General features: G+C 44.5%; 2 protein-coding genes across 6 annotated transcripts in view; both read left to right on the top strand.

The window, feature by feature from the left end:
- The window catches only part of LOC142564959 (NF-kappa-B inhibitor alpha-like), a 39,036-nt gene extending 16,303 nt beyond the window's left edge, over positions 1-22,733 (top strand). The window contains exons 2-8 of one of the 2 annotated variants that reach the window (XM_075676180.1): positions 1,984-2,165; positions 4,386-4,629; positions 6,474-6,579; positions 7,166-7,336; positions 10,212-10,376; positions 10,856-11,143; positions 13,420-22,733. In XM_075676180.1, coding sequence (XP_075532295.1) covers positions 2,000-2,165; positions 4,386-4,629; positions 6,474-6,579; positions 7,166-7,336; positions 10,212-10,376; positions 10,856-11,143; positions 13,420-13,512 — 1,233 coding nt within the window. In that variant the 5' untranslated portion in view covers positions 1,984-1,999 and the 3' untranslated portion in view covers positions 13,513-22,733. Of the gene's footprint in view, positions 1-1,983; positions 2,166-4,385; positions 4,630-6,473; positions 6,580-7,165; positions 7,337-10,190; positions 10,377-10,855; positions 11,144-13,419 lie in introns of both variants that reach the window. The other variant, XM_075676179.1, reaches the window with a different exon arrangement.
- Positions 22,734-25,854: 3,121 nt separating this feature from the next.
- The window catches only part of LOC142564957 (uncharacterized), a 50,188-nt gene continuing 49,134 nt past the window's right edge, over positions 25,855-26,908 (top strand). For all 4 annotated transcript variants that reach the window (XM_075676177.1, XM_075676175.1, XM_075676174.1 and 1 more), the window contains exon 1: positions 25,855-26,593. The gene's annotated coding sequence lies outside the window, so the exon portion shown is untranslated. The remainder of the gene's footprint in view (positions 26,594-26,908) is intronic.

Below are 26,908 nucleotides of genomic sequence, written 5' to 3'. Positions count from 1 at the left end.
CATTTCCATTAAATAAAAATAATCAATAATCCATTTACATCCCAACTATGAATTGAACCAGGCAATAACTTATCATGTTATCTCAAAATCTCTAGTTTTGTTAATTGTAAGACATTTTCCAAAGGAGTATGTCATTTAGTTCTCAACAGTGGCAGAACCAGGGATGTCACTGGCCAAGGCCAACATTTAGACTAGTGCTGTCTTCAAAACATTGTGCTCTAGCCCTTGTTCAACCACTGTAGCTTGCCTTGTCTCCATCTTCCTGTGATTTTTTGTCTTGTTTGGACTCTTCCTAACACTTCAATACTCGAACTCTCGAAACATTGTGGACTGCACTGCATTTATTGGTTAAAGGAGGGCGGGCACATCATGTTGTCAATGGGTCCCACAGGGAAGCATGGACTGTAGCTTCAAGTGGGCAACGTGTCAAAGCTGTAGGCAACTTTGACAGTTCAAAATCTCCAAATCGGAAATTTTAGCAAGGCGAAGGTCTTGTGGAAAAATAAAGTCTTGCCAACTGAATGTTTGCTCTGACGGAGGCAAGTCCGTTTTGTCAAATGTTGGCCTGAGGTTTTCCTTGTTCGTCCGCTGTTGAACTACGAGAAGGTTACACATGCAAAGGGCTGTTACGTGGACTGTCTGTTGTAAATAGTAAAAGTGATGTATCCATACCTGCCAACTCTCCCGAATTTTTCATGTTTATGAATTTGGGCTTGTTCTGTAATTGTACCAATGTTGCATCGTGATTTGCTGATAATTATTGTGTGCAAAAAAATTTGTAAAAGGTACATTTTTAAGGCGCTAGGTTGCAAAAACCACATGCAAGAAATTGTCATGGTACTTGCACGGCCTTGTGGCAGTGGACGACGTCATATGCCAGAGGAGTACTTGCGTCCAGCAAGTTTATTCGGTGTAGCTTCTAAAGTAGGGGGAACCAGCAGCAGCAAATTCACTTGAGCAGTTACTGTGATTTTAAAACAGTGGGTTATTGTCAGTCTCTGCTTTTCTAAGGTTGCGGCTACTTGTGCTGCTGTGTCTAAAAGTATATCATTAAGTGTGTGCGTACATCACGAGAGGTGTGTGCTCAGGGTAAAGCTCCAAAGTTTACCTGCTAGGCCCCCACACCTAAAGCCCCTACATCCACGCGCCACCGCCGCTTTCTTAAGTAGCAACAACCTTTGTTGTGCGCCGCCTTTTCCCCTCACACCAAGTCCAATTCCGGTATTTCCGGTTCCGCCATTTCCGGTTTAAAAATTTCCGGTTCCGGCGTTGCCGCTTCCTGGAGTTGCACTGCAGGAATTTCCGCGTTGACTGCCGTTGGACGATGGTGAGACGCCCGCGCGTGCTTAGCAGAGCTGTGGCAGTCACCGTAAGAAGATTGCAAAGGCGACAAGCTGTTGTATACCGCTGATGTAGTAGTTCGCGGTCACTGTTTTCCAAATGCACGAAAAACGGCTGTGGTCTCCAAGCGCGTAGGCACTACATTCCACTGTACGTTGTCGCTCGTGCCACAACCCATTGCAGGTTGACGCGAAGCAGCGAACACGAGCAGATCGCTGGTTACAGTAGGCGGTGGTTCTTGGATGGAATCGCATTTACAGTTTCTCCCGCAGCTCGTGCAATTAAAGCCTTTCCAGCGACGCGAAAGTAAACAACGCTAAAAAACAAAGGGTCACTTCCACTCGTAAGGGGAAGCTGCAGCTTCGTAAGTTCTGCTTGCCGCCGGAAGCTAAGGGGGTGAGTGGGAGAGGTGCGTAGAGGAGGAGGGCGGGTTGGCGGTACTTAACCTGGTCGGCGGAAACGTGTATTGAGGGGCTTTACCCACACCTATCTAGACCTTTAGACGCATCTGTGGGACTTTTTAGCGAAGTTACAAGTTATCATGCAGGTGTTTGTTTGGACTTGACTGTGCCTAAAATTTTGCACTGCTGTTGGAGATAATACGAGGCTATTTCAAACAGGTCCTTCCTTTGTGTCATGCAGAGAGAAGCCAAGCACAATGAGCAGAAGGACGTCTGCTGGACCTCGGAAAGCGGGGGCGTCAGAAGGGCGTACCGACCTGACGCCGTCGTCTCCGCCACTGTCGCCATTGAAAAAGGACGAACGCAAGTCCTTGACGGATTCAGGATACGATGCGGGCTATACCTCCATGAGCTGCTCCACTGGTGAGTGGAGCAGTCGTCCATTCTAAACCCTTGGAATTAGCTAGTCATAGAGAGTTGACGTTTGCTGTTTAGCTGAGTTGTTGAGATTAGCTTAAAGATGAAAGGGACATCACTTTGTGTGCTTTACCGAAGAATGTACCCAGGACATATAGGGATCACGGAAGCGCAATTCGTTAAGACCCTTGACTGCCCTAGCATCAGTCTGTGTCATCGTAAATAACTACTCTCTATTTTCTGTCTATTGTGCGCTTTGTGCCAAAGATGATTTGGTTAAATTGCTGCAAGTCATTTTGAATAATTACCCAGACTTTTACAACAAGTACTCCCCTGAGAAAAAGTATATTGACTGGGGATTCTACTATAGACTGATTTCTTTTACACCTATGAATAGAACATGAGATTCATAACTGCAGTTCAAACTTGGCACTGTGAACTGTTCAGTACACTCATCAATTACAGTTTGCGCATCTGAATTACAAGTAAATTCATTTTTTTCAGCAAGCCTGTGGTCCATATACTTTTGTTCAGAGATGTGCATTTTCCCACCGCAGGGTGGTAATATTTTCATTTGTCCAGAGCACTATTGCCACTTTCCTTTGTGTCGCATAGCCTCCTATATCTTCAGTACCTGCAGTGGGAGCCAGTGGTCCATAACTGGGAGCTGCTGCTGCTTCGTGGCAGTCTGTGCCCACTCTTTGCCTTCTGCATGATGTGGGATGAAAGATTGTTGTGACTCTGACCATGTCCCCATAAACTGGGACCAACTACATTTGAACCTCATTATAACGAATTATCAGATATAATAAAAAAAATTATAATGTGCCTCACTCATATCAGCATGCTACGAATTACATGTTGATAACAGATATCAGGTATAGTGAAGCTATCTTTTGTGTTACATGCTACGTTCTAATGAAGTTCGACTGTACTGGAAAAGTGACTCTCGATTTCGTCGTCACTTGGCTGCTATTCTCGTTTTGCATGTTGAATTACAATCACGCTCAGCTGCCCTCACCTTCTGATGATGAGGTGAGGGCCGTTCCCAAGCGTGAGACATTAACCACTTCGCGTCAACTCTGCAGCTGCGTGTAACTGTTGCGCTTCTGCGAAAGCCAGACACGAGACATTGCCCTGCCACATCTTTTAAGTGGGGAACAGGAACGTGATGAGAAGTTATGTACTGATGTCTCAAAACTTGAATTAGCCTGGGAATTAAAAAGCCTCCTTGCGAAAAAAACTTGAATTTGCAAGTTCGGGTCCCACTTCTCACGTTGCTGTTGGAAGTATGTGATTTTGCTCATTGTTCACTCCAGCTGCATGTTGACGAATGGGCACTGACAACGCACAAATACTAAGCACCTTAGTGAACTCCCTGTGTTCTTCTGCAGTGGCACCATATAGCATGTACTTGGCAAATGACTGCTGTTGCTGTCAAGGCTTTGTTGAACAAAGAGTTTTTGTCCACCTTTCCTGTGTGTGTGTGTTTACACATATAACACACAATTCTTCCAACAAGGTGACACAGACCAGTGCAGAAATATAACTTGCTATCTCATATAAAACTCCAAGTATACTGTGTTAAATTCCTTGAGCCAAACATGCAAGTACAATATGGATTCCAAGGCAAGCAGACAAAAGAAGTGCAGTTTTCATTGCAGATTGCACGGAGACGGTTAACATTTGAAATCGCAAAAGAATAGTGGTCTTAGAATTAGTGCAGAGTGTGCATTGAGTACATTTTTATTTATTTTTAAAGCAATGCTGTCGAGGCTACACACTTCATTATAGTAAAGTGAGCTTGCCGAACACCCTCGCTGGCAAATGTTTCCTTTCCAATGCACACCACGGGAAGTGTTGCTAAAGCTTGTAACGTGACAGCCAGCAACCGAACATTGAAGTGCACTCGCCCAAAGTGGCATTAGATTTGCCCCATCTGTTCCAGGTAAAACTTGCTGTCTCGTACGAAAATCCCATGTAACCGCACGCTACTACAACAGTAGCACAGTAGTTTACATGTCGCCGACTTGGAATCTAGCCTTGAGTGCCAACAAATGCTCCTTTCCAAAAAACTTCTGCTAAGGAAACATGATATCATGGTGGTGGCATCCGCAGGAGGTGTGCCACAGAAGCTGGATGATGCATCACTGTTGCTAGGACAATGATGCTACGTGCCACTATCACTGTGCTAAGTTGCACATGTTTTGTGCCTCCGTGATGCAGCAACAGATCCGGACATCATCTCCAAGTCAACCTGCAGCATGCTGGACTCTGGTGTGCTCGACGAGGAGGCTCATCACAGCGGTGAGATCAAGGCCACGGCGTCAGCTTCGGCAACAAAACTGGACAGCGGCTACATAGAGCCGTCCTCGTCGGCGTTGTTGCTTGAGGAGGACTGCGAGACGCAGCTGCTGAGCCGGAAGCTTGGTGTGCGAGAGATGTATGCGCAAGACGACGATGGTGACACGTAAGTTCATGCCTTGCTGTATGCTTGCTGGCAGATGAAACCGTTGTGTTGGTGGGAACCTGTCATTTAGTTGAGGTTCAGAGGGCAATATTTTTAGGCTCACAAGGAGGGTGTACTCTACATGAAAGGTGAACTACACTGTACTGTAGTTATTTCTCTAGCTAGTTTTGTTTTTAGTGCTTCAGACAAGCTGTAACTTGAATTGTGGTAAATGTGAGAAATCTGATATGTAGATTTCAAGATGTTTGCTGGGGTTGAGGCCACACAAGGTATTCGCGCTTTGAACTTTGCAGCCGTTCAGTACATGAGCGTTACTACAGGGTTGTTCTATGCACACTTATAAAACAAACTTTATTGCTCCCCATGCTGAGCTGTCCTCTTGAAAAGCCACTGCTGGGTCTCTTGGCCACCACACATTGCTACTGGGAAAGATTTTGCATGACCCACTCCCATCTTCCAAAGAAGATGAAGGTTAAAGCGTTTCATGGACAAATATCCTACTGCTGCAGACAAATGCCTGAGCTGGACTGGTTTTAAAGTTCCGACGTCTCTGAATTTGCACATACTGACTGTATAATAGCTCGTTGCGTGAGGCTGCAGGTTAGATTTTGAACGTGGCAGCCCCATTCCATTGTGTGTGGAATGCAAAAAATGGTCATGTACAATGCTTTGGGTGCACTCTGAAGAACTTTGGGGGATCGGAATCAATCTTAAGCTGTCCACTGGGGCCTTTCTTGTAAACCAAAACGCAGTTGTAAGACTTTAAGCCCCATAATTCAGCCTGTTTCTTGCAGCTATGCCCACCATAAGGTCTTGTTCCTTTGTTCCTTCTTTCATCGGTTGTTTCTTCACGCTGAGCTACCATCTTCTTCGTGCTGTGAAGGAGAGGGTAATTTTATTCTTGCGTGAGACAGCAAAATTTGTCCCCTATTCCCCGCCGCTCTGCTCCTATCAGGCGGTGGTAAAACCAGGGGCAAGACAAGCTTACCCTTCACTCTCGCGAAGCACCTGTCTACCACCTTGCTTCAGATGCTAAACATGTGCCGAACTTGCCCAAGTGTTGTTTGCCCAAGTCTGTATTTTGCCAACTTTAGCAGGATCAGAGCAAGGTCTGCTGAGCTATAAAAGTGCAATATGGCCCATGTAAATTTGATTGTGCAACTTTGTTGTTGAGTGAATAATGCTGTCGTTTCTATAAATTCTATTACGTACACACACGCCCTTTATGAAAGGGAACACACAAGCGCTTGCCCGTGACAGCTGCTTATAGTGCTGCCACGGCGACTGCAATAAGCTTTACAGACACTAGCGGCAACTGCAGAGGCTATTTTGAGCTTCTTTTATTCGACTGTAGCCGTGGCTTGGCATTCATAGTTTTTCTGGCAACCAGTTTGCTTACTCTAGTAGCTGTCAAGCCTTTCCTAGTCACCTGTTGGTGGCGTCACAAGCAGCTGGTGTAGGGTGCAGGCCTCACAATCGCTTATTAGCTTTCATAAAGGTGATGTGTGTACTGTGTTCCCCTGCACTTTGTTATCTCTATTAATAAAATAACGGTGAACACTGTACCGTAACAATGTTGTATCACAAATAATACTATTCAAAATTTATGTAATGTAGCACTGTAATATAAAGATCAGTACATATAATTGTACATACTGTGCATATGCATAGTGTGAATGCACTGTCAATGTGTGACAGGCAGAAAATCAACACTATGCTGATTGTGATGCAGATGGGAGCTTTAAGCTCTCCAAATGGATATCTGCACTTTTGTTTGTTTGTCCCAAGGTTTTCCGGGAGTGTAGTGAAATTTCATTTGGTTCTTCTTTTATCTTTGTTGACAGGCTCCTTCACGTCTCTGTCATCAAAGGCTGGACAAGGCTGCTTCTGCGCATAATTCGCGAAACACCGCATCCGGATCTCCTGGACATCCAAAATGACTGTGGCCAGGTCAGTTGGTGCAGCATTATCAGCATCATTGATGTGTGTTGCATTCTATGTTTACCCTGTCCTGCAGCCTAAATTAGCTAACACAACTGGCTAGTGCAAGATGTCTGCTAGATATCTTATATTAGATCTGCTACAAACCAGTTGAGGTAAACAAAAGTAGAAAAAGCTCCTTTGAACAGAACCAAGCTTAGATGTGAGGCTGTTTGATCAAAGAATTCTGACAGATGTATTAAAGTTTTCGTGCCTTTTTGATAAAAAGCATGAGAAATCACGGACGCAAAGTTAGTGCTGTTTGCCGTGCAAGCAAAAAAAAAGATAATGGTTGACCGTAGGGCTGCTAGTTCTACTTCTGCATGAGTATGCTAAAGTTTCTTTGCTGAGGGCTCACCATTTGCATCTTTTACTTTTTAAACTTTCTAGTGTTGCACTATGCTGTAGTTCTTATGCTTTAAGGAGCTGTTCTTCAGTGCACGAAAGAAAAATGCAGCATTATCGTTGCACTCCGTTTCCATCAGCGACACGTGCGTGAACACCTGTGTCATCTCTCACACTTTTCTCTTTTTTTTTTTCTTTTTTCCTCCAACAGACTGCTCTCCACGTGGCGGCTCTGTGCAGCAGACACCACGAGGCCCGCTTGCTTGTCGTCGCCGGGGCAACGGTGGACGTGACTGACAATGGCGGCCGAACGCCGCTGCACCTCGCTTGCCAACGAGGCGACTGCAGGTTGTCCAGCGACCTGCTTGCGGATGTTACCGAGGTAAGCCGAGTGGGGGTCGCTAAGTAGACAAGCGCAAGGATGACTCTAGACTTATCTGTATTGTACCCTCTCCTTGGAAATTGAAAGACTGGCAAAGCGGAGGGCAAGTTGCACTGGGTGATCGAATGGAAAATGATAAATGTAAACAATGTTTACAGGGCCACCAAAAAGAAAAGAGTTCAGCTGTTTTAGTAAATCATCTTTCTACAATACCAAAAAAAAATTGGCACTGGCTTAGCTCGGCTATGCCAGGATATACGTAGCAAAAGCTAAGGCATAGCATGGTTAGCCTTCGTTAATCTTGATTGCAAGTCCAGGTTAGTATGGTTGTCTAGCTATGTTGTGGCGTTTAACCAGTCTCCCGGCGCGCTGTTCGTCTGTTTCCTGGGCGATTCGTTTCCTCTTCATCTCGTTCCGATGTCGGTCCCAGGCCTCCTCCTGCTTATCAGAATTGTCGCCGTCCATACTGCTGCCTCAACTGTGGTTGCGGTGCACGCAGGCTCTCCTTTGCAATCCTCCGACATGTTATCAGGCATGCGACGCAGCTGGCGAAGCGAGCGGAGGCGAGCGCAACGACGAGGAATGCGGTGCGACGTCATACCAAACGGCGGCGGCGTAAAGGCGCGTTGCTGCGCAGCAGCGGAACACCTGTGGCTCGGTGCTACTAGTGGCGCATGCGCCGTAGTGACTAGGGAGCGAGAGAGAAAGAGAGAAATGGCCGCGGCGAGGCGTGCACTTTCACGTCATGTGCCTTCTTGGAGCACCGCCACGGCGAAATCACAAGTTCGCAGCCAGTAAAGCTTTCGCCTTAAAAAAGAAAGTGTCCTTGCCATGAAAAGAGGCTTGGTGTGCCAGAAAAGACAAAAGAAAGTATGGGCAGTGATGCTGCCTTGAAGTTCCCGTGCTGACTCACCACGATGTCATAAATTTTGACAGCGTCTGCCCTGGCCCAGTTAATTAACTCCCATTTAAATAACATAGAGGAGTCTGTATTCTAAAGAAGCAAAAAATTGAACTTGTCGTTTTGAGAATTTTTGCTCTGCCATGACAGCCTGAATGTGACGGAATACTTTGAAATTCATGATTTGGCATCGATGTACCAGCAATGTAGATTCAGTGCCAAGCATAAAAAAAGAAATTTGGAGGTTTGGCCTTTGTTAAATCTTCTTGTAATCAGTCTCTTTCCGTGAAATTAAAAAAAGTTTTCAATGAGTACCTGATCAGTCTAAACTGCTTTAGCGTTTCTTTTTTTTATGTTTTAAGAGATACAAAGGGTGCAGATCAGGAAACCCCCAGGTAGTCATGGTTAATCAGAAGCCCTCGTTTACAGCCAGGTGCTGATTATTTGGGATGCTATAATCAGTCAGTCCATCAGTCAACGTTAACAGAGCTAGCCTTGAGTCTGTTGTATGGTGTTTTGACTGCTTTGCCCAGTCTACACTCTGGTGATCTTTCGTAATCTGGGCTGGGATAAAGTAACAATTCTATCCCAATGCCATTCCTTGAAACACGTGACCAAAGGGTTATATTGGACGATAAGGGTGGCATAGAATCAAGTGGAAGGAATCGCTACATTATGCCAGCTCTGCTCCTTTATGTGTTCTGTTGGGCCAAGACGATGAGCAAAATGAGAACAAGGTAAAAAGCAGGAGCCAATGTTTCGACAACTAGAATTGTCTTTTTCAAGGCGACCTATGCTTTCCGCAGCACAATATGCACAGGTAGAGTTCTTCTAAAGGGGAGAATTGAGTTTTGGGATTTCCATCTCCCGCCTTCCCCATGTTTTCCCTGTTGGGCCAGTCATTTCACGCCGAGCTGCCGTCTTCTTTGTGCTATAAGGAAGGGGGCAAACTTTTGTTGTTAGTGCGTGAGACAGCAGAATTTGTCCTCTATTCCCCGCTGCTTGTCTCTCTTGGGCAGCGGTAAAACCAGGGGCAAGACATGCTTGCTTCCCTGTGCTGCTCGCTGTTGTGCAAACGCAGTGCTGAGCATAGACTGCGAAAGACAGCGCAGGAAGCGCTTGGCTACACTTGTCGTTGCATTATGTGTTTTACCCCACAAAGCCCAACACGTGATTTACGTTGAGTTGGGCACCTCAAAATTCCAATTAATGTGTGCGAAACTTGAAATGCAAGAGCCGTAGTAGTGTTGACTTATTAGAGCAAAACTTCAGTTGCGGATAGCCAGCAGACCAACTATTAATAAGTAATCACTATACTAATAAATTTCTAACTCTATATTTTATTGTTATTTGGTATAAGCGTACTCTTCATGGTCAGAAATTAAGGTGATCATGTTGTACTGCGTGCGCAATTGTGCATGTCAAGATGACTTATTGAAATTCAGAATGTTTATTCAAAATTGTTGCATTAAGATCGCATTGCATAAATATTGAGGTATTTCTTACTGAACCCTTTGCTAGAGAAAATAGTTCGAGCATAGGCGTCTGGGCGTTCAAGGCACCAATGTGTGGTGATTTCGTGGTCTACTAGGGCACGTTGCCGGGCTAGTTGGTTTGGATTCATAATAGATGCTGCTCTGTGCCTATTGTGAAGTCTGCGTTTGCCCTTTTCTGACGGCAGTGTCTGGACGTCTTCTAAGTACAGATGCTTGAAGTATTCTTCTTTTTTTTTTATGTGAGCGGGACCAAAACTTTATGAAGGGTTTAAGTTCACCGTCTGGCCTAGAATTGTCGTTCTGAATCTGGTCGCGTTTCGATTACCATTAACTCGTCTCGTGTTTCCCGAGTCGCTTTCTGACGGTTGGCGCCTCGTCACTCTCGGCCTCTGGCTTTTCTCTCTGTCTCTTTGTGATGGGCCCCCCTCGTGCTCTCCCCCACCCTCCTCGCCTTCAGGAGGAGACTGACTTCTTGCAGCCCCGTTACGGCGTGCGGCCTGGGCGGCGCGACTCGGCCCGCACCGCTGCCTTGGTGTCCCAAAGGACGCTGACGGGTGACACGGCTCTCCATCTGGCGGTCCGGTCCGGCTCGCTGGATCTCATCGAGCTGCTGCTGCACCATGTGCCCGATCCCAACGTTCGGGTAAGTGTCCCCAAGGGGTTGCGATAAATATTCTTTTGTGCAAAGACCATCAAAAATGATTGTCAGAGTCGGCGATAGCTATCCGGTTACCTCGCTGGCATTTCTTGTGTGGAGAGGATGCAGCCCCTTGCTTGCCCTCCCCCTCCCTGTTTTCTCCTAGGTGCGGGACATCATCGCCTCTGCCAACCAGTCGCACTCCAACCTGTCTCCTCGTCTATGCATGTGCTTCCTTCCCAGCTATGTACTCTTCCTCCTCACCTGTGCTTCTCTCTCAAATCCTCACTCCTTCCTCACCTGTGCTTCTCTCTCAAATCCTCACTCCTTCCTCCTCACCCCTGTTACCCTCTAATGTGTTAGGTTGTCATCTGCCAATCATGAAAACTTGGGGCAAGTAGCTAAAGAGAACTTTGTTGCAAAGCTGATGTCGCCCTAAGCATTTGAAGCAGTGAATTTTTTCCCCCCCGTGCTGTGCAACGCAGGAACGGTACTGTGGTGCCACTCCTCTCCACTTGGCCTGCCGGCTGGGCCGGCCAGACCTGGCCGATGCGCTGCTCCGGTCTGGCCGTGTCGATGTCAACGCCACTGACTATGGCCGCAAGACGGCGCTGCGCCACCTGTGGGACGCGCAGCGGCAGAATCCGCGCAGCAAGGACATGCTGCGACTGGTGCTGCTGCTGCGAGACCACGGCGGCACACCCATTGTTGACCCAGGTTCCGAGGACGAGGATGACTCGGAGGACAGCTCTGAGGATTACGATGACTCTGAGGTGAGGAAGTCCCTTTCAGTCAGGGAGATGCAAATGTCAGTACTCCTAAGCACCATCTTGGGATGTTGTGCAGATAACAATGTTTGGCATCTACATTTGTTCACAATGCACACCTGCCCCCACCACCAAACTTTCTTCGAAGTTTACAAATTTGGGCTGTGCCTATGAGTTTGAATGTTGCATCAGGTTTTACGAAACTAAAGTAGTACTTGTTTGCCAAGTCGCAAATTTTCCTTGAGACATATAGAACAAACTAATATCTGATGCAGATTACCTCCAAGATGAAGGCATGTATGTGCCCTTTTAGTATGCATGCTTGCCATTGGCCACAGTGGCGTTGTGCTCCGATTGCCAAAGGGATCAGCTGGCCATGAATGATGGACGATAGGAGTGGCACAGAACCAACGGAAGGAATTGCTACACTATGACAGCACTGTTTCCCTGTGTCTTCTCATGGACCATGCATGTCACGCTGAGATGCCGTCTTCTTTGTGTTACAAAGGAGGGGGCAATTTTCTTTAGTGCGTGAGACAGCAGAATTTGTCCCCTATTCCCCGCTGCTTGTCTCTTTGAGGCAGCGGTAAAACCAGGGGCAGGACATGTTTCCATTCGTTGTTTGTTACTGTGCAGAAGCGGCGCTAAGCGTGGGCTGTAAAGACTAATTAATTACGTATCTAACTCAACCATTTGACCATCTGCATCTGTGGCAGTTTCCGTCTACAGTCAAACCTGACTATATCGAACCTGTTTGCATCGAATTATCCTGTATATTGAACAATTTCTGAGCACGGTATAGTTGCAATGAGTATATATAGCGAAAATTACGCTTACATAAAACAAAAATAGCATCAACTCTCAATATACCGAAAGTCAAGCGGCGCACAAGTGCCTCCGGAAGTTTTCTTTCCCTCGTGGCAGTGGGAGAACTCGGCGGCGCGACTTCATCCAACTGCCCTGCCTACTGTGACCGCACCGCGCCATGCGAGACGTCGTCACCCCCCTGCACAAAATGACCCGGTTCTGCCCGCAGTGCTAGCTCAGACAGCCAATCAGAGGCTCTTGATTGGCCTCGCTGCTTTTCTGGTTCATTGTGCTTGCACCTTGTGGGCCTTCTCCCGCAGTGCTGCCGTGATGGCTAGCACCAAGTGACAAAATTTACCTTTCACTGTGAAGCTCAAAATTGTGAACAGAGTCGAACGCAGTGAGAAGTCGGATGATGTCGCCGCAGTGTGCAAGATTCCGAGGAGCACTCTCAGCACGATCTTGAAGGAAGAATAAAGAGAAGATTACGGCTAAAGCAGACAAACTTGTGACCCGGTACCCGTGGCGCCCGATGCGTACTCATGTCAACGTTGAGGCGGCCGTGTGCAAGTGGCTTATCCGAAATTGCTTCAGACGTGCCGGCTTCCGCGTGGTCGGTGGTGACTCCGAAAATTTTGATGAGTGTGACGGAGCCATTGCCGGTGTCACCGAAGTTTGGAGCGAGCTGTCAGAATTTCCGCAAGCCATTAACGGATCAACTGTCAAGGAGTTTGTGAGTGCAGATATTGGTGTAGCGACCACGGGAGAACCAGAAACTGAAGACTACATTGCAGACATTGTACTGAGCACAAGTGATAGTGGGCACAATGAGGAAAGCAACGACAATCCTTTGCCGACATCATCAGAGATGATTGGTGCACTCGCGCTAGTCTGGCGCTTTTGCGCGAATGCGGAAGGTTGCAGCCTCAGCTGCTCTGACTCTAGACAATGCGGAGAAGTGCATGCATTGCATGCAGTGTAGTTGCCCAAGCAGAAAAACATACAGGACTATTTCATGCGAAACTAAGCTAGTTTCATCAGTAAAGTGCTTTTATAAATGGTATATGCTTTTATGGCACCCAATTCTTCAGCAGGCTTATATCTACTTATGCCCTATATCAAACTGATAAGCATTTTTTTTTTCAACTTCGATATAACCGGGTTCGACTGTATTGCTTTGGCATTCCTTCGTGGTGGTAGTGAAATTTCGTTATATTGAAATTGCATCCAAACACACTTAATTGTATTGAGGCTCAAAATGCGCGGTGTTCTATGGAGCAGAAGTTATAAAAAGTTAAATGCTTTGTTATATCGAGAATTTAGTTATATTGAAGTTTATTATATCGAGGATTAACTGTATGTGGTGAATACACAGAATAGACAGTATGCTTTTAAGAAAGGCTCAACCATGGTCATACAGTGGTCCTTGGCCATCAGTGCAGGATATTAATCTAGCGATGCTGGTCACTTTTCAGGATGACGAAGAGGATGTTCAAGCAGTGGCCAACGCCATTAACAACAGGCTGCCACATGGGACGCCCCGAGTGAATGACATCGGTACCTCATAGCAGACCCACAAGGCGTGTCTTTCCCAAATTTAAGCTCTTTCCTTCATGTCAACCTTGGCATCTTCTGCATCATCATTGGGACCCTCAAGCATCCATCAGCAAGACGATTGCAAGTGGACCGTGCATTGTTTTCCCTACTGGCACCATACTTGACACTTTCACCTCTCGATTATTTCTCCCTATACGTCTGGTGCGACTTGTCGGCAGGCCCCCTTTGTGTTGATTGTGTGAGTGAAATTTGAAACTGATTCTTTTGCTTCCGTAAGGCCATTTGGGTTCTGGCATTTCATGTTGAAGTCGTAGTTCAGTGTTGAATAATCCTGAAGTTGTGCCGAATCATTTCATAGGCTGCAAGCGATGTTGAAAACTTGCATGATTGTGGTGACACTATCATTCCAATTGTTGTTGCACTGTGTCCACATTTACGCATGGAGTTTGCGCTTCCTGTCACAGTTGCATGGTCTTTTGAAGCCCTGTTCGCGTGGCTGTGTTCTCTCCATCCTGTCACCGCTATAGTATCTTGGGTTTGTGTCAGAAAAGAGACTTTTCAGGCTGATCTACTGAAACTGGCCGTCCACGACATGGGTCACTGCTCTGTCACAATGGCTGGAAATGGACAAATCGGGAATATCTGAAATGCTATCAAAGGCCACAGAGACACCCCGATCATCTTTATGTGTGCAGATTTGTAGTTGTCGTGGAAACATTATTGGCATTTCATGGAAGAATGCAGTATTTCTCCTGGTGCATATGAGCAATTGCGTACCACGGGATATATTATGTAACAGTCACAACCCGAAGAAACGTTCACATCAGTTGTTGAACTGCTAAGCTTAAATTGGTTCGATTGCATCTGAAGGAGAGTTCACTTGTTTAAAGACTGTCAATATGTACACCACAAGGTGCCACCTGCTTTAAGGCCATTTCATCATTTAATTGACGCTTCTCTTCTCGTGGTAATGATGTGACAGCGGCGTGACGATAGTGTGATTGGTGACGTGATGAAATCGATGCCTGCTGGGTGAACAAGGGCCGAGATTTCTTGTGCACTGGTAACTGTCCCTTGCATCATGACCATTTGTCTTGGCTTGAAGGGGCTAGGATGTGGTCCTTCAGTTTCGCGTTGCATACGAGCTACATCCGCCCGACGCAGTATGTGTGTGTGTACGTGTGTATACATAATAGTGAACGGCGGGGGACCACTGTTTCTATTATTTCTTGTAAGGTTTGTAGGGAGCATTATTTATTATTAGTGTGTCATCAAAAACCATACAGGTTTGATTAACATTTTTCACATTACATTTGTTGTCATCTACATTGTGCACCACATCTGCATGTGTGTGAGGTTGTGCGTGCGTGAGATATCAGTTATATGCAATCACCCGCTTGTATGGCAAGCCTGCCAGCAGAGAGTTTCTCTTCAGTAGGGCCTTAGTTTTCGGTTCTTCACTTCCTGTAAATTAAGAACTTGTTGTGTAGTCACAACCATGTTAAGTTTGTGTAGAAAGTCTGAAATTAATCAAGCCAGCAGCGGTGATCGGAAGACGGACACAAAGCTTTCCGCATAGGCCAAAGTTTGCACGGTTGTGCTGGAAATGGCTGCTTAATTGGAGAATAGAAAAGATGTTGACCTACAGTTTACAGATATCATTGGACTTGCTTGAAGTGCTTGTTTTATCCCAAATTCGGGTCAGTCATGTTGGTATCTTCAGGATTCTACGCCATTGGCCTGTAGTTGCTGATGTTGCCAATTCTGTTAACTGCGACAGTGGCTCAGTGAGCATGGCATTCTACTGCACAAGAGGTTGCGGGTTTGTTTGCCTGGCATGCCGGCCACATTCCATTGAAGGGTGGGCTGCAGTGATGTCTTTACGCAGAGGCTTCTGGGAACATTTATAAGTGGTCAGAGTTAATTTTGGCTGCTCAGCTTCAGTGTCCTTATGACCGCAGGCATGAAATTCCTGTCAGTGGAATGTTTATGCTTTTGCTGAACATTAGGCTGGCATACTTCCCAGCTGCTGCAATGCGAATGTAACGCAATACAAGCGTGCCTATTCAATGGCCCAGTTTTCAGCATTCATTTAACCCAGGGACATTTCTAACAAATCTGGATCGCTTCTCCATAGTGTCCCCCCTTACGCTAACTGTAGCATCGTAGCATAAAAATCTTGTCTTAGGCACAGCCCGCTCTGTTTTAAACAGCTGGCTTCACCCACGATCGACATTAAATGGCTCTTGACGGGTGTGCCTCGTGTTCCCGTGCCGCTTGAAATTTGACTCGAGTCCAGTGTACTGCAATGCCCGAAGTCCAAAGGAAAAAAAATATATATATATGTATATATGTAGGAAATGTTCTACAGTGAACGTGTAGAGTCCTGTCTGTAATGCCTAATGCTGTTCTACTGTATTTGCATCGACGCGAGCCCAGTTTTTCTAATGCATCACATTTCATGTGTAGTCTGTGTCTGTTGTTCTTGTCATGCGTTATACTTCGGTGGTTCCTTTCCTTTTGGCATGTGTGGACATTGTGATTGTTTCTCTCTCTCATGTGTAGATGCAGCAAAAATGTGCGGGCGTGAGCGTTCATCTTTCTGGCGTGTGTGTGGACATTGGGAACATTTCTTTTTCTGTCATGTGCAAGTACGGCAAACGATAATTCTTTCTTGTACGTGTGGACGTTGTGAACATCTTTTTTTTCCAATCGTGTGCGAGTGCAGCAAATGTGCGTGACTGCAGCCTCGTATGGGCACATTCACGGCACTTCGGTGGCACCTCTGCCCCGATGTTGTCGTTGGTTGTTTCCTTTTGCACCGTTAAAATGAACGCATTGCCAAGTCTCGTGTGGCGTAACTGTACAGCCGTCTCTCTGTTTTACCAAAACCGTTTTGAGCTGTGCTGCATTGTGCAGCAAAGCTTTTTCTACTTTTCCTCGGGTCAGAATCGTGGAAGGGCTAGTAACGACAGCAAAGTGAACAGCAATAGTTAACATTACGTTTAGTGGCAGCTACTGATGTAATGCAAGCAATTTCCATTCATGGAACAGAATTTGTTGGTTTGATGCCTTGTACGGGAAGCTCGCTCATGGCTATAGGTTCAAGGAGTATTGACACATATTTTTGAAGTCTTAAAAACTCTGCCGCACGTTTCTCGCAAGCAAAAGGATGACAGCAAGAATGAAATTTGGGGACAATAAGTATAACTGAACTTGATATTAAAGTGGGCCTCGAAACCTTGGACAGGGCATCGTAAATGACATCATGACTCACCGAAATTTGCCTCTGTAGTGTAGCAATAAGGCTATGTATGATGACATTGCCCATAAAAGAAATATAGGGCTGGACTCATTTTTTCTGGCTGTGCTCACTGGAACAGAGCAAGCCAGCGTATTATGATGCGATACACCTTGGGTACTGAAACTGGTTTGCAGAAACAAGTATTATAATATGTTATTTAGTGCAGTCTGAAGCTTGCCAGTATTTTTTTTTTCTAGAGTTTAGAGCATTTGGGCCTTCATTCAATGAAATAAAAAAAAAACACTAAAAAAACATTGACAATAGCCTGTCAGTAGTCCTCAACATAAAACTTTCTATGAGGGCACAAAAAGTGATATGTTCAGTCGACATTTGCAGTTGGTTGCCTGATAAAGGCAAAATATATTTAATAATCCATATGCTGATGTGTAAAAGTGGTAGCATGTTGACAGAAGTGAAACAGCTTTTTGTCTTTTGTTTCACTTGACTGAAATTGACAATCGGCTTCCTTATATTGCCATGAGGAACACTTTGCTGCTGTTTAATAGCGTTTCCAAGTTCTGCTGTTCTCTTGTACACAAGCTTTATTGTATAAAAAGAAAATATTGATGTTGCTTTGATTACGAGCATGTGCTTGTACTATCCACTAGGTGGTGTTGCCTTGTTGCTGTAAAATAACTACCTGTAATATATTACATCTACTATTGTACGGTCTTCTCTCTGCTCCGAGTGTGAATGCTGTGTGACGTGGTTTGTGTGTTCTGTGGATACGTGAATGGTTTTCAAGACTACCTTTCATTTCCTTTTTCTGGAGGCAGCTGTTCGTGACCAGTCAGGTTGCAGATAACATTCTTTTGCATACCTGTAAGGGGATCAATAGATGGGCACAGATTCTGTGCAGGCGCACATGAGAAAAAGAAAACTTCTGTGGTTATTGCACGCTTTGTGAGGTAGTCAAGCAGTTCTTGAGTTCTTCCTTGCTGTGGTTATTTATCATAGTTTGAGTGCCTGAATTCACAGTTGTTAACAATCCATAAACTGGTCTTGGCTGCTAGAGCTTTGTACTTCTGTGCTCTCCGCACCACCTCCAAAGGTGCTGTCATGTGACTGCACATTCTAACGGCCAGGGTCACGTCCCTAACTATTCTTAGTGGTAGCTCATCGCCAATGCCAGGGCACAGGCTCGATCCTGGATATGGCAAACTCGTTTCAATGGGTGTGTATCGCAAGAACGCCCGCACTTAGATTTAGATGAACGTTGAGGAACGCCAGGGGTTCAAAATTAATTTGGAGTCCCCCGCTTTGGTGTGCCTCGTGTCATATGGTACTTTAGGCACGTAAAACCCTATACTTCAATTTTTTAACACCAGTGCTTGGCTGTGCGTTTTCGTCAGCGCTTTGGTCATAAGACTGCTTCAGGGCTGCGATGCAGGCTTCTTTGGTGGCTGTTCCATGATTGACACTTCATACCAACCATGCTGCCACATAAGAATTGAACTCCTTTAACTAGATAGCTCTGCTCCAAAACAAACTTAGTCGCCCTCATGTAAGCTCGAGCAGCTTGTTGTCTTATTACGCCTTTTTTGTTTAGTCTGTGTCATGTCAACACTGCCTTCAGAAAGCAACAAAGAAACCAAGCCTACCACTACCCTTACCTGTTTTTTCAGTCCTTGACTCGTGTGTGTGTGTTTGTGTGCTTGTGACATCTGTATCTTTATTTTTTTAGAAACGCAGAGGAAGTGTGGAGAAAGCGCAAGAAAAGTAATTGTGCGCCACACTTCCTTCGAAAACGGAACGACACTGCCTGGATTTCCTGGAAAAAAGGAACAACGCTAAAATAAATATATCGAATCAACTCTTGCCAGTTGAGGATATAACCAGCAGCGACTGCCGAGAAGCAAAGTGTACATAGGCTCGTCACAGGCGACGAGAAACGATTTTAACGCAGAGTTTAAATGAAATCTCCAAAAGCGTGCACGGCTGTTGCTCGGGCCGCTTTTCAAGGAACAGTCGACCCTCACTGCTGTCGGGGTTGTTTTCCGAGGGAAATTTGCATATGGATGCCGCTTAAATTTAGTGATTTTTGTGCCGTCATTACATTGCGTTGATTGGAACTTGTTGGTGTTTGGGAGGCATCAAACATTTGCCATTTTTGGATCTTGGAGCTGGAACAGTCTTTGCCGCCACAAATTGCATCAGCATTGTCACAAGTTTGCCCGGTGGGGCGCAGAGTTAAAGATCGCATGTTTCTTGAATAATTTCTTGCAGTTATGTCATTATATATATATAAGGAAATTTTTTTTTATTAGGAACATTCTTTATTTAGCCACTTAAGTGTAGCGCAAGTAGCCATTACAGTCTGTTCATTAACTAATGTTTGTTCATCTACGTTTATGATTGGTTTTAAGGAATATGTAGCACTGGTATTGCATTGGGGGAGGAGGTCAAGGCTATTACACAATATTAAATACGTCTTACAAGTTTGAAATACTTGTTGGCAAAAATTTGCCGTTTCCGGCTTTTCCGTTTCCAGTGTTTCCAACATAGTACCCAGTCAGTAAAACAGACTGTGAATTAATAAATTGATTGTGATGGATACAGATGTACATCTTCCAGCTATAAATGATTGCTGGCAATGTTTGTATAAACACTAAATGGTATTTATGTGGTGGCAAAAGACTGTCAGTTCAAGCACCCCACAAATGCTTGGCAAACGTTAACTCGCTTGTAATCGTAATGTTTGACACTTTCAATGTGCATGCAGTTTGAAGGTGCTTGCTATTAATAGTTAATGTTCTGAGCTTCACGTTAAATCTTGTGTCAGTCTACTAGGGAAGTTTTGCCAACATGGCATTTTTGCTTAAAGGTTGTTTACAGACATTGCCCCGAAGGGTGAAGGACGACTGTTCTGTAGAAGAAAAAAAAAATCGAGGCAAGCTCGCCGTGTCTTTTGACGCGAGAGTCTTCGAGGAAAAAAAAAAAATGAAATATGTAAAAAAGAGGTCTATATTCTATACATGGCGTGTTTTCTTGAAACAAGAAAAAAAAAGTTGACTGTGAAGCGAGCGTCAGTTTTGTTTTGTGGTTTGTTCAGTGAACTTCGAAGAGTGTTGAGCTTTTGATGTTGAAGTTGCAAATTTCACTGGCCCTAGCCGTGGCGTGTGGAATCGAGAACCGAGTTGTACAGAGTTGTTGCGCAAAGGAAGTGCTGATTGCTTTTCCTGCTGTAGGCTTGCCCATATTGTTGCCAGTACCCATGACAATTCACGTGGCTAGCTTTCTGATGTGTTTTAATGTGCCACATTTTCTGTCGTCACGACTGGCATGTTTTTCTATAATGCTGACCGACTAGCTGAATATCTTCTCTCTTTAGATAGGACAGATCTCCAGTTTTTCATAGTTTGGCCCGAGTTTCCATCTGCTTTCCACTGGTCTATAGTTTCCTTCATTCATTGCTTGTAGGCATTAGGCCGAACCCTGTGACTCGTTGTTGGCTTCTTCACACATGCCCACTTTCTTGACTGCCAGCAATTAAGACTTGCACATTCTTTCATGCAGCATATGGTAGTCAATGGTTGGCATGGCGAGTAACTAGCATAAGCAGTCATTCTGAAGTTGGTCTTGGTGGTCAGTCTGCAAAGTGACCATTTGGAAAACTGCAGATGAGTGAAGCTTCGAAACATTATTTTTAAGAAGCTGTTGTGCTTTTCTTGAAGCTCATTTCATCAGTTTCGTTTGTCTTCAAGATATCCCAAAAAAAGAAATGCTGTCTTTCCTTTTGGAAAAGGGGTGGGGGTCACTTTCATTTCTTGCGTTGGCTGAAATGCATAATTATGGCACTTTCTAGTGTTTCTAAGAGTCATCTTGGTGAGACGCTTGTGCTTTTTAATAACTTGCATTTGTAATCCAGCGCACGTTTAACTGCCATCAACTAGTTTGCTCCTGCGAATCACCCAAAAGGTGGCCACTGTTGACGTTTATGACCATCACTGGCAACAGCCATTGTGGGTAGGAACGAACACATTTTCTGCAGTTAGAAAGTTACCTGCTTGCCTAAGTTACCGTGACCATCATGCAGTGGTTCCCAGGGGTGGCACCAGAGGTTGATGTGTCTAAAGAGATGCGACATTCACTTGTTCAGTCGTCTCTTCTGTATACTTGTGCTGTGTTCGTTGAAGTTGTTACTTCCATGGCCTGACTTTGTTCAACGAGTAAAAAGGAAAACGTGATTCACGGTGTGTAAAATATGTCTTCAGCTGCGTCGAGTGGAGGCCCGCATTGTGCAGGCTTAAAACATAAAAAAAAAATTCTGGTTGCAGATGAATCCGCGAGGAAATCTCCGCAATGGTGTTTTTTTTTCTCATCAAAGTCGTACGGTTGAACCTCTGTGTAATGAAGTTGCATTCAACATTGGAATAACTTCCTATATCTGATATTCATTGTATACATATATTCTTTACGCATCAATATCGGTGACATTTCAGATTTACTTCATCGTATGTGATAATTCGCTATATTGAGGTTCGAGTCCGCAGTAAAGATGATTTTGTTCCCCGCATGTCACGAATGATGTCTTTGTCGCACGTCACTAGCTCTGTAAATAGGCTTGGGCTCCGCGTACATTGGCAGTTTCACGTATGTATGCATGGGTCTTGGAACACGGTGTCATGAAAAAAAAAGCCCAGTTTTGGGATTGTTAAAATTTTCACACACTGCATTGTTACGAAAGGTCATTGGAATGTTTGCATGAAAGCACGCACACACACAAAAAAAGGAGTTAATGACTGTATTTCATGCAGAGGCTTTAAGCACATGTAATTGCTGTTTTTCAGGTCTTTGTACAACTGTCTTTTCCCTGTGGTTATGAGTCTTTGGTCAAGAGGAGTGTTATCTTTGGGCTGACTGTGGTATCCCTCCTTAAAAATGTGCGATACACAGAAATGACCTCGTTAATGTAGCTGCTGAACTGCAGTGTATGAAATTTATTGCATATTAAATAAAAGAAAGGAAAATCTATAATGACTGTGGGGAGCAGCTTTCAGATTTATGCCACTTTGTCTGTTATTAAAAATTTGTGTGGATAGGGCACTTTCAATAGTATTAGCACGAAGTTTTTACTAAGAAGCAGACATTACACTGTAAACCACATCATTTAGAGCTTTAAGGTGAATGTAACGAACATATTTTGTTTACCTTGTGTTCTGCAGCACATGCTGCTTATAGGACTAGAGATTATTTTAGTAACACATCCATTAGCCTAAATTAAAAAATTACTCTCGACAGTAACTTCTCAACTTCTTTAGTGCAGCAAATGTAATCGAAATCAGTTTGGCAGTTGCCTGATCAGAGCATTTCTACACTTTTCACGTAATCTGAAAAGGGAGGATGTGGCTTGAAGCTTGTTCTTAAAATTTCATTCTTTGCTCTTGCATGCCAAATCTGCAAAAGATAATGTTGAGCTTTCATTTACGTTTATCAAAAGGCGTTTGGGAGTTACTGGATTCTTTTGTGCGATGTAGCAGGTTGCTTTTGAAGCGAGACGATCATAGTCATTTCAGCATTTTTGCATACATGTGTTCAACTTTAAAGGTCGTTAGAGGAGTGCAAATGATACTAAAGAGTCAACACAAAACTGAAGAATCGTACAAAAAATAAAAGCTGTCTCGCATGGTACCTGAGCTAGCTTTTTAGGATGTATTTAAACGAAGTTGGTATATATGATGACAGTGTTATGAGGAAACGAATGAAGTTGCTTATGAAACTTCTGTACATAATGATGGCAAAAAAGTAACTTTTTCTTTTGTGTTTATATTTTATGTGATATGGAAATGTAGTGTATGTGTCTGCAAAGTTTCATTTCTTGAAATTCACATGCATAGTAGTCAGCATTGTATACCTGTGGCTGTGTTGAGGGATGTCGGCCCTGTATGCTAGTTTGCGGCTTACATTAAACCGGTTTTCACCTGTGAAGTGTTTGAGTGCTTTCCTTGTGTCGATGTTTTTCATTGGTCATTGTAATGTAGTGTTGTAGAATTTGAATCATCCTATTCCAGGAGGAGAGGCATGGTATAACACACAAATGTTGGCTCATGGATGTATGTTAAGAAATGTGTTGGCACAGCACACTCAGAAGAAAGAAAAAGTGCTTGCAACTAAATTTGTTGCAATAGCTGCTTGTTCCATAAATGCTAACCATAGTATGACTGCCATGGCACAAATGGCTCGAGGGTCAATGAAGCTCGATGGAATTGGGATTGATGTAGCATGCAAGAGCTGCACCATACATTGCTACTGCAAACTTTAGCAGACAAACTTGCAAGGTGAACTTCAGAGGAAGCTTTGGCTTGGGTCTTCATCATCAGCCTGGCTACGCCCACTGCAGGGCAAAGGCCTCTCCCATACTTCACCAACTACCCCGGTCATGTGCTAATTGTGGCCATGTTGTCCCTGCAAACTTCTTAATCTCATCCGCCCACCTAACTTTGTGCCGCCCCCTGCTACGCTTCCCTTCTCTTGGAATCCAGTCCGTAACCCTTATTGACTATCGGCTATCTTCCCTCCTCATTACATGTCCTGCCCATGCCCATTTCTTGATTTCGACTAAGATGTCATTAACTCGCGTTTGTTCCCTCACCCAATCTGCTCTTTTCTTATCCCTTAACGTTACACCCATCATTCTTCTTTCCATAGCTCGTTGCATCCTCAATTTAATAGAACCCTTTGCCTAAGCCTCCAGGTTTCAGCCCCGTAGGTGAGTGCTGGTAAGACACAGCTGTTATACACTTTTCTCTTGAGGGATAATGGCAACCTGCTGTTCATGATCGGGAGCTCGGGTGCTCCTATCTAAATACATGTAAAAGGAGAATTTTTGGTTTTTCTCGGCGACCACTGCACCAAGTTTGACGAGGTTTGTTGAATTTAAAAGAAAAACTTAAAATATATAGTGACTGTTGGTCTCGAAATTTTGATTTAGATCGTCAACTTTTTATTAAAAATTAGGAAAAATCAGAAATTTTCAGACAACGAAACTATGTATAGTTTTACAACTCTTAGCTCGGCAATGAAAAATGATACCAATATTCTGTGAATTGTGTCTAATAGTACATGTAAAGCGGACAAAATGGATTTGTTACACATGAATGTCAAAAAATTCAGTAATATGAAAATAAACCTTTTGCAGAACCATTAAACGAAACATAACAATGTAAGTTGTAAACCTCGTGCTTCTACATTTTTCAAGCTTTCGAGTATTTGAAAATTCTTGTAACAATATTCAGGCCCTAAATCGAAATTCCGCTTCCAGCAGCCACTAGAATTTAACTTTCTCAATTGCAACAAATTTCATCAAAATCGGTCCTGGGGTTTGCTCAGAAAAACGTTTTTGCGTTTTACATGTATTCGAATAGGCCGCGTCGGAGTTTGGACCCGAGCTAAAGCTTCCTCGTAAGTGCTCGTGTTACTACATCTGATAAATGCCTTAGAGTGACAACCGGTCAGAACATTTGGCGAGTACCTTTAATGTACAACTGTAATTATGGCTTTGTTTTGCTTACACATGCCTCACCATAGCAGAATGGCAGTGGTGAGGCATTAAATTCATGTAGGTTATTTGGAAGCAGAAGGGGAAAATGAATTGATCCCTTTACGAGACACTACAAAATGCGCCCATAAAATTTATTTGCCGCCACACTACTGAAAATCAAGCTTCTCCTAGAGTACAGTCAAGTGCCTCTACAAAGAAATTGTATGTAAACGAAGAAAAAAATACTGCCCCTGTTCTTATGTGAGCTGCGCAGTGCGCAACCTTTACAACAAAGTTACGTGTATAACGAATTGTTTCATAGCAGGATTTCGTTATAAAGGCGTTCGACTGTGTAGTACTTTCGTGGTACTCGGTCATTTTTGTTTGGGCCATGATTATTTTTGCGATGCAATTATGTCGATCATGGCATCGATTCACCAAATTGCAAACTATGTGGACTTATCATGATCTCAGTTTTTAAAGCGAAGCATTCTTTGCCCCCTCTCCCCACTATGCGGGAGCAGGCTTGTCGCTGCAGGTCTTGCAGATTATACAACTTGGTCACTGGGTAAGAGTACAAATAGTAATTTGACTCGCCGATTACGTCCAGCCAGGCACGTGTGCCATTGGGTATGTGAACATTATTGGCCAATCCGTCTAAATTGGTATATGCCTGAACAAGAGGCAAGAAGTGAACAAGTAAGCAACAAAAGCTACCGGATTTGGAGAAAATAAGATGAACAAAATGGAACCACAGTATTGAGCTACACAGAAGTGGAGAAGACATTCCAGTAAACGTTAAACAAAGCTTCGCATCACCGATTCCATTGTGTGCGTGGAGGAGGAGGAATTCAATGAACGTTTATTGTGAAAAAACAGCGAGAACGTGTACGTTCTTTCTTCGCCCTAGGTGGGCGGCTCTCTTATCCAGATAGCCATTGGTTAATGCCGCAGCCCGGGCCCGGTCCACCAGTTCGCTGATCTTCCAGGCTCTGTGCCTTTAACATTGCCTCCCACGTTTCTTCGATCGCTTGTAGTGGTTCTGATCGAGGCATCGTCTTGACTGTTTTTCTCGCGGTGTGGGCACACCAACACCATGTGTTGGAGGATGTCTAGTACATCACAATATCGGCATGGAATCCAATTTTTTTTACTCCTCCCCCCTTTTATTTTGAATGCTTAGGCAGTCTGGCAACTGTCCCGCATTTGCCGCTGCTGCTGAAGCGTGTGCTGAAGTCATAAGTCTGCTGCGCGGAAATGTTCGTGCGTCCATAGGGGTCCCAACCATCGCGCCTTACTTTATTTTATTTTCAATAAAGTTTTTACTCACTCACTCACCCAGGAGCCGTGTATCACCACGGTCGTGGTACTACGTAAAGATTCTTGCCCACCGGTTAATTTTTTTATCACCCATCGCAACGAGTGACCGATAACGTAGGTTTTGCTTTATGCCAGCCAACGCACCTCTGTTCATTCGAGTAAAATGAACAGCGCCAAAAATGGGACTAAACAAGAAGACAAAAGACTTTGCGCTGTCTTTTTGTATAGTCTAGTTTGTCGCGCTACTTGTTTTCCGAATGATGTGCTAACTAGCTCACCAAAGTGCTTTATTGTCTGAGGATGAACGGTGACATAAAAGCGGTGCTATGGCTAAACTGCAGCACAGCTATGGCAGTGCGCAATGAAAAGTATATATATGACCCTGAAGATTATTGCCTACATTATGGTGCGCCGTGCAGTTGCAACCAGCGTAATGCCCCGGTCCCGGAGGCCATGCAAAACTGTGGCACAGAGTGCTTGTGGAGAACTTCGTGACCTGTGCTAGTACCGCGAGCAAGCCACATATGAACGCAAATCCACGGCTAAATTTTCTCCTGTTGCCACGTTAGGGCAACAAATGTGGGCAAAGCTGGCCTTGTGTTGCGAGTCCTACACAGGGAAGCCTCTTTTCTTTTTCTTCGCAGCAAGTCTCTTTTAAACACGCATCTCTCTAGATGGGAGTTCCTGTTTCGTTTCTGCTTGGATGTCGCCATGTTGGAAGGTCACATGAACAAATAAGTATGGCGCCGCCCATGTAAACGACCCTAAAAGCGAAAGAGGACCACGTAGCCAGTTTTTCTTAGCGCTCGTATTTACAATAAAGTGAATCGTCGCGCCGTTTCGCTAACATATCGGAAAGCGAGAGCTTAAGCGTGACTGTTAAATTATAGTGACAGCATGATCGAGGGAGGATGAATGTGTCCTGAAAGAACTGGAGGGAGCGGTCCAGCGGCACGCAAACAGATGTTCTCCGGCCGCTCTCAATTGGGTACGTCCTATGTGTTCGCTTGCTTATGTTTTGCGCTTGGCGGTGACAATGACCTGATTATGGCTTAGTGGAAGGTTAGCGCCTGGGTCAGTCTATCTGGCCGTATCTGACGTGGCGGTGAATGCCGTTCGAATTAACTGTAACAGCTAAGCCAAGCTGCGAGTCATAAGCTTCGCGTTAGTTTCCGATCGGCGATTATTGTATCTGAGGTTCTACTCGACCATAAAACCTTTAGGGGACCATGTGATAACTCTGTGCTGATAATTGCATCAATTTATTCGTTTTAATGTTTTTCGTCGTATTGTAAGAGCAGAT

This window comes from Dermacentor variabilis, chromosome 11, assembly GCF_050947875.1.
Source record: "Dermacentor variabilis isolate Ectoservices chromosome 11, ASM5094787v1, whole genome shotgun sequence".
NCBI lineage: Eukaryota > Metazoa > Arthropoda > Arachnida > Ixodida > Ixodidae > Dermacentor > Dermacentor variabilis.
This window is presented reverse-complemented; position numbering and strand designations above follow the sequence as displayed.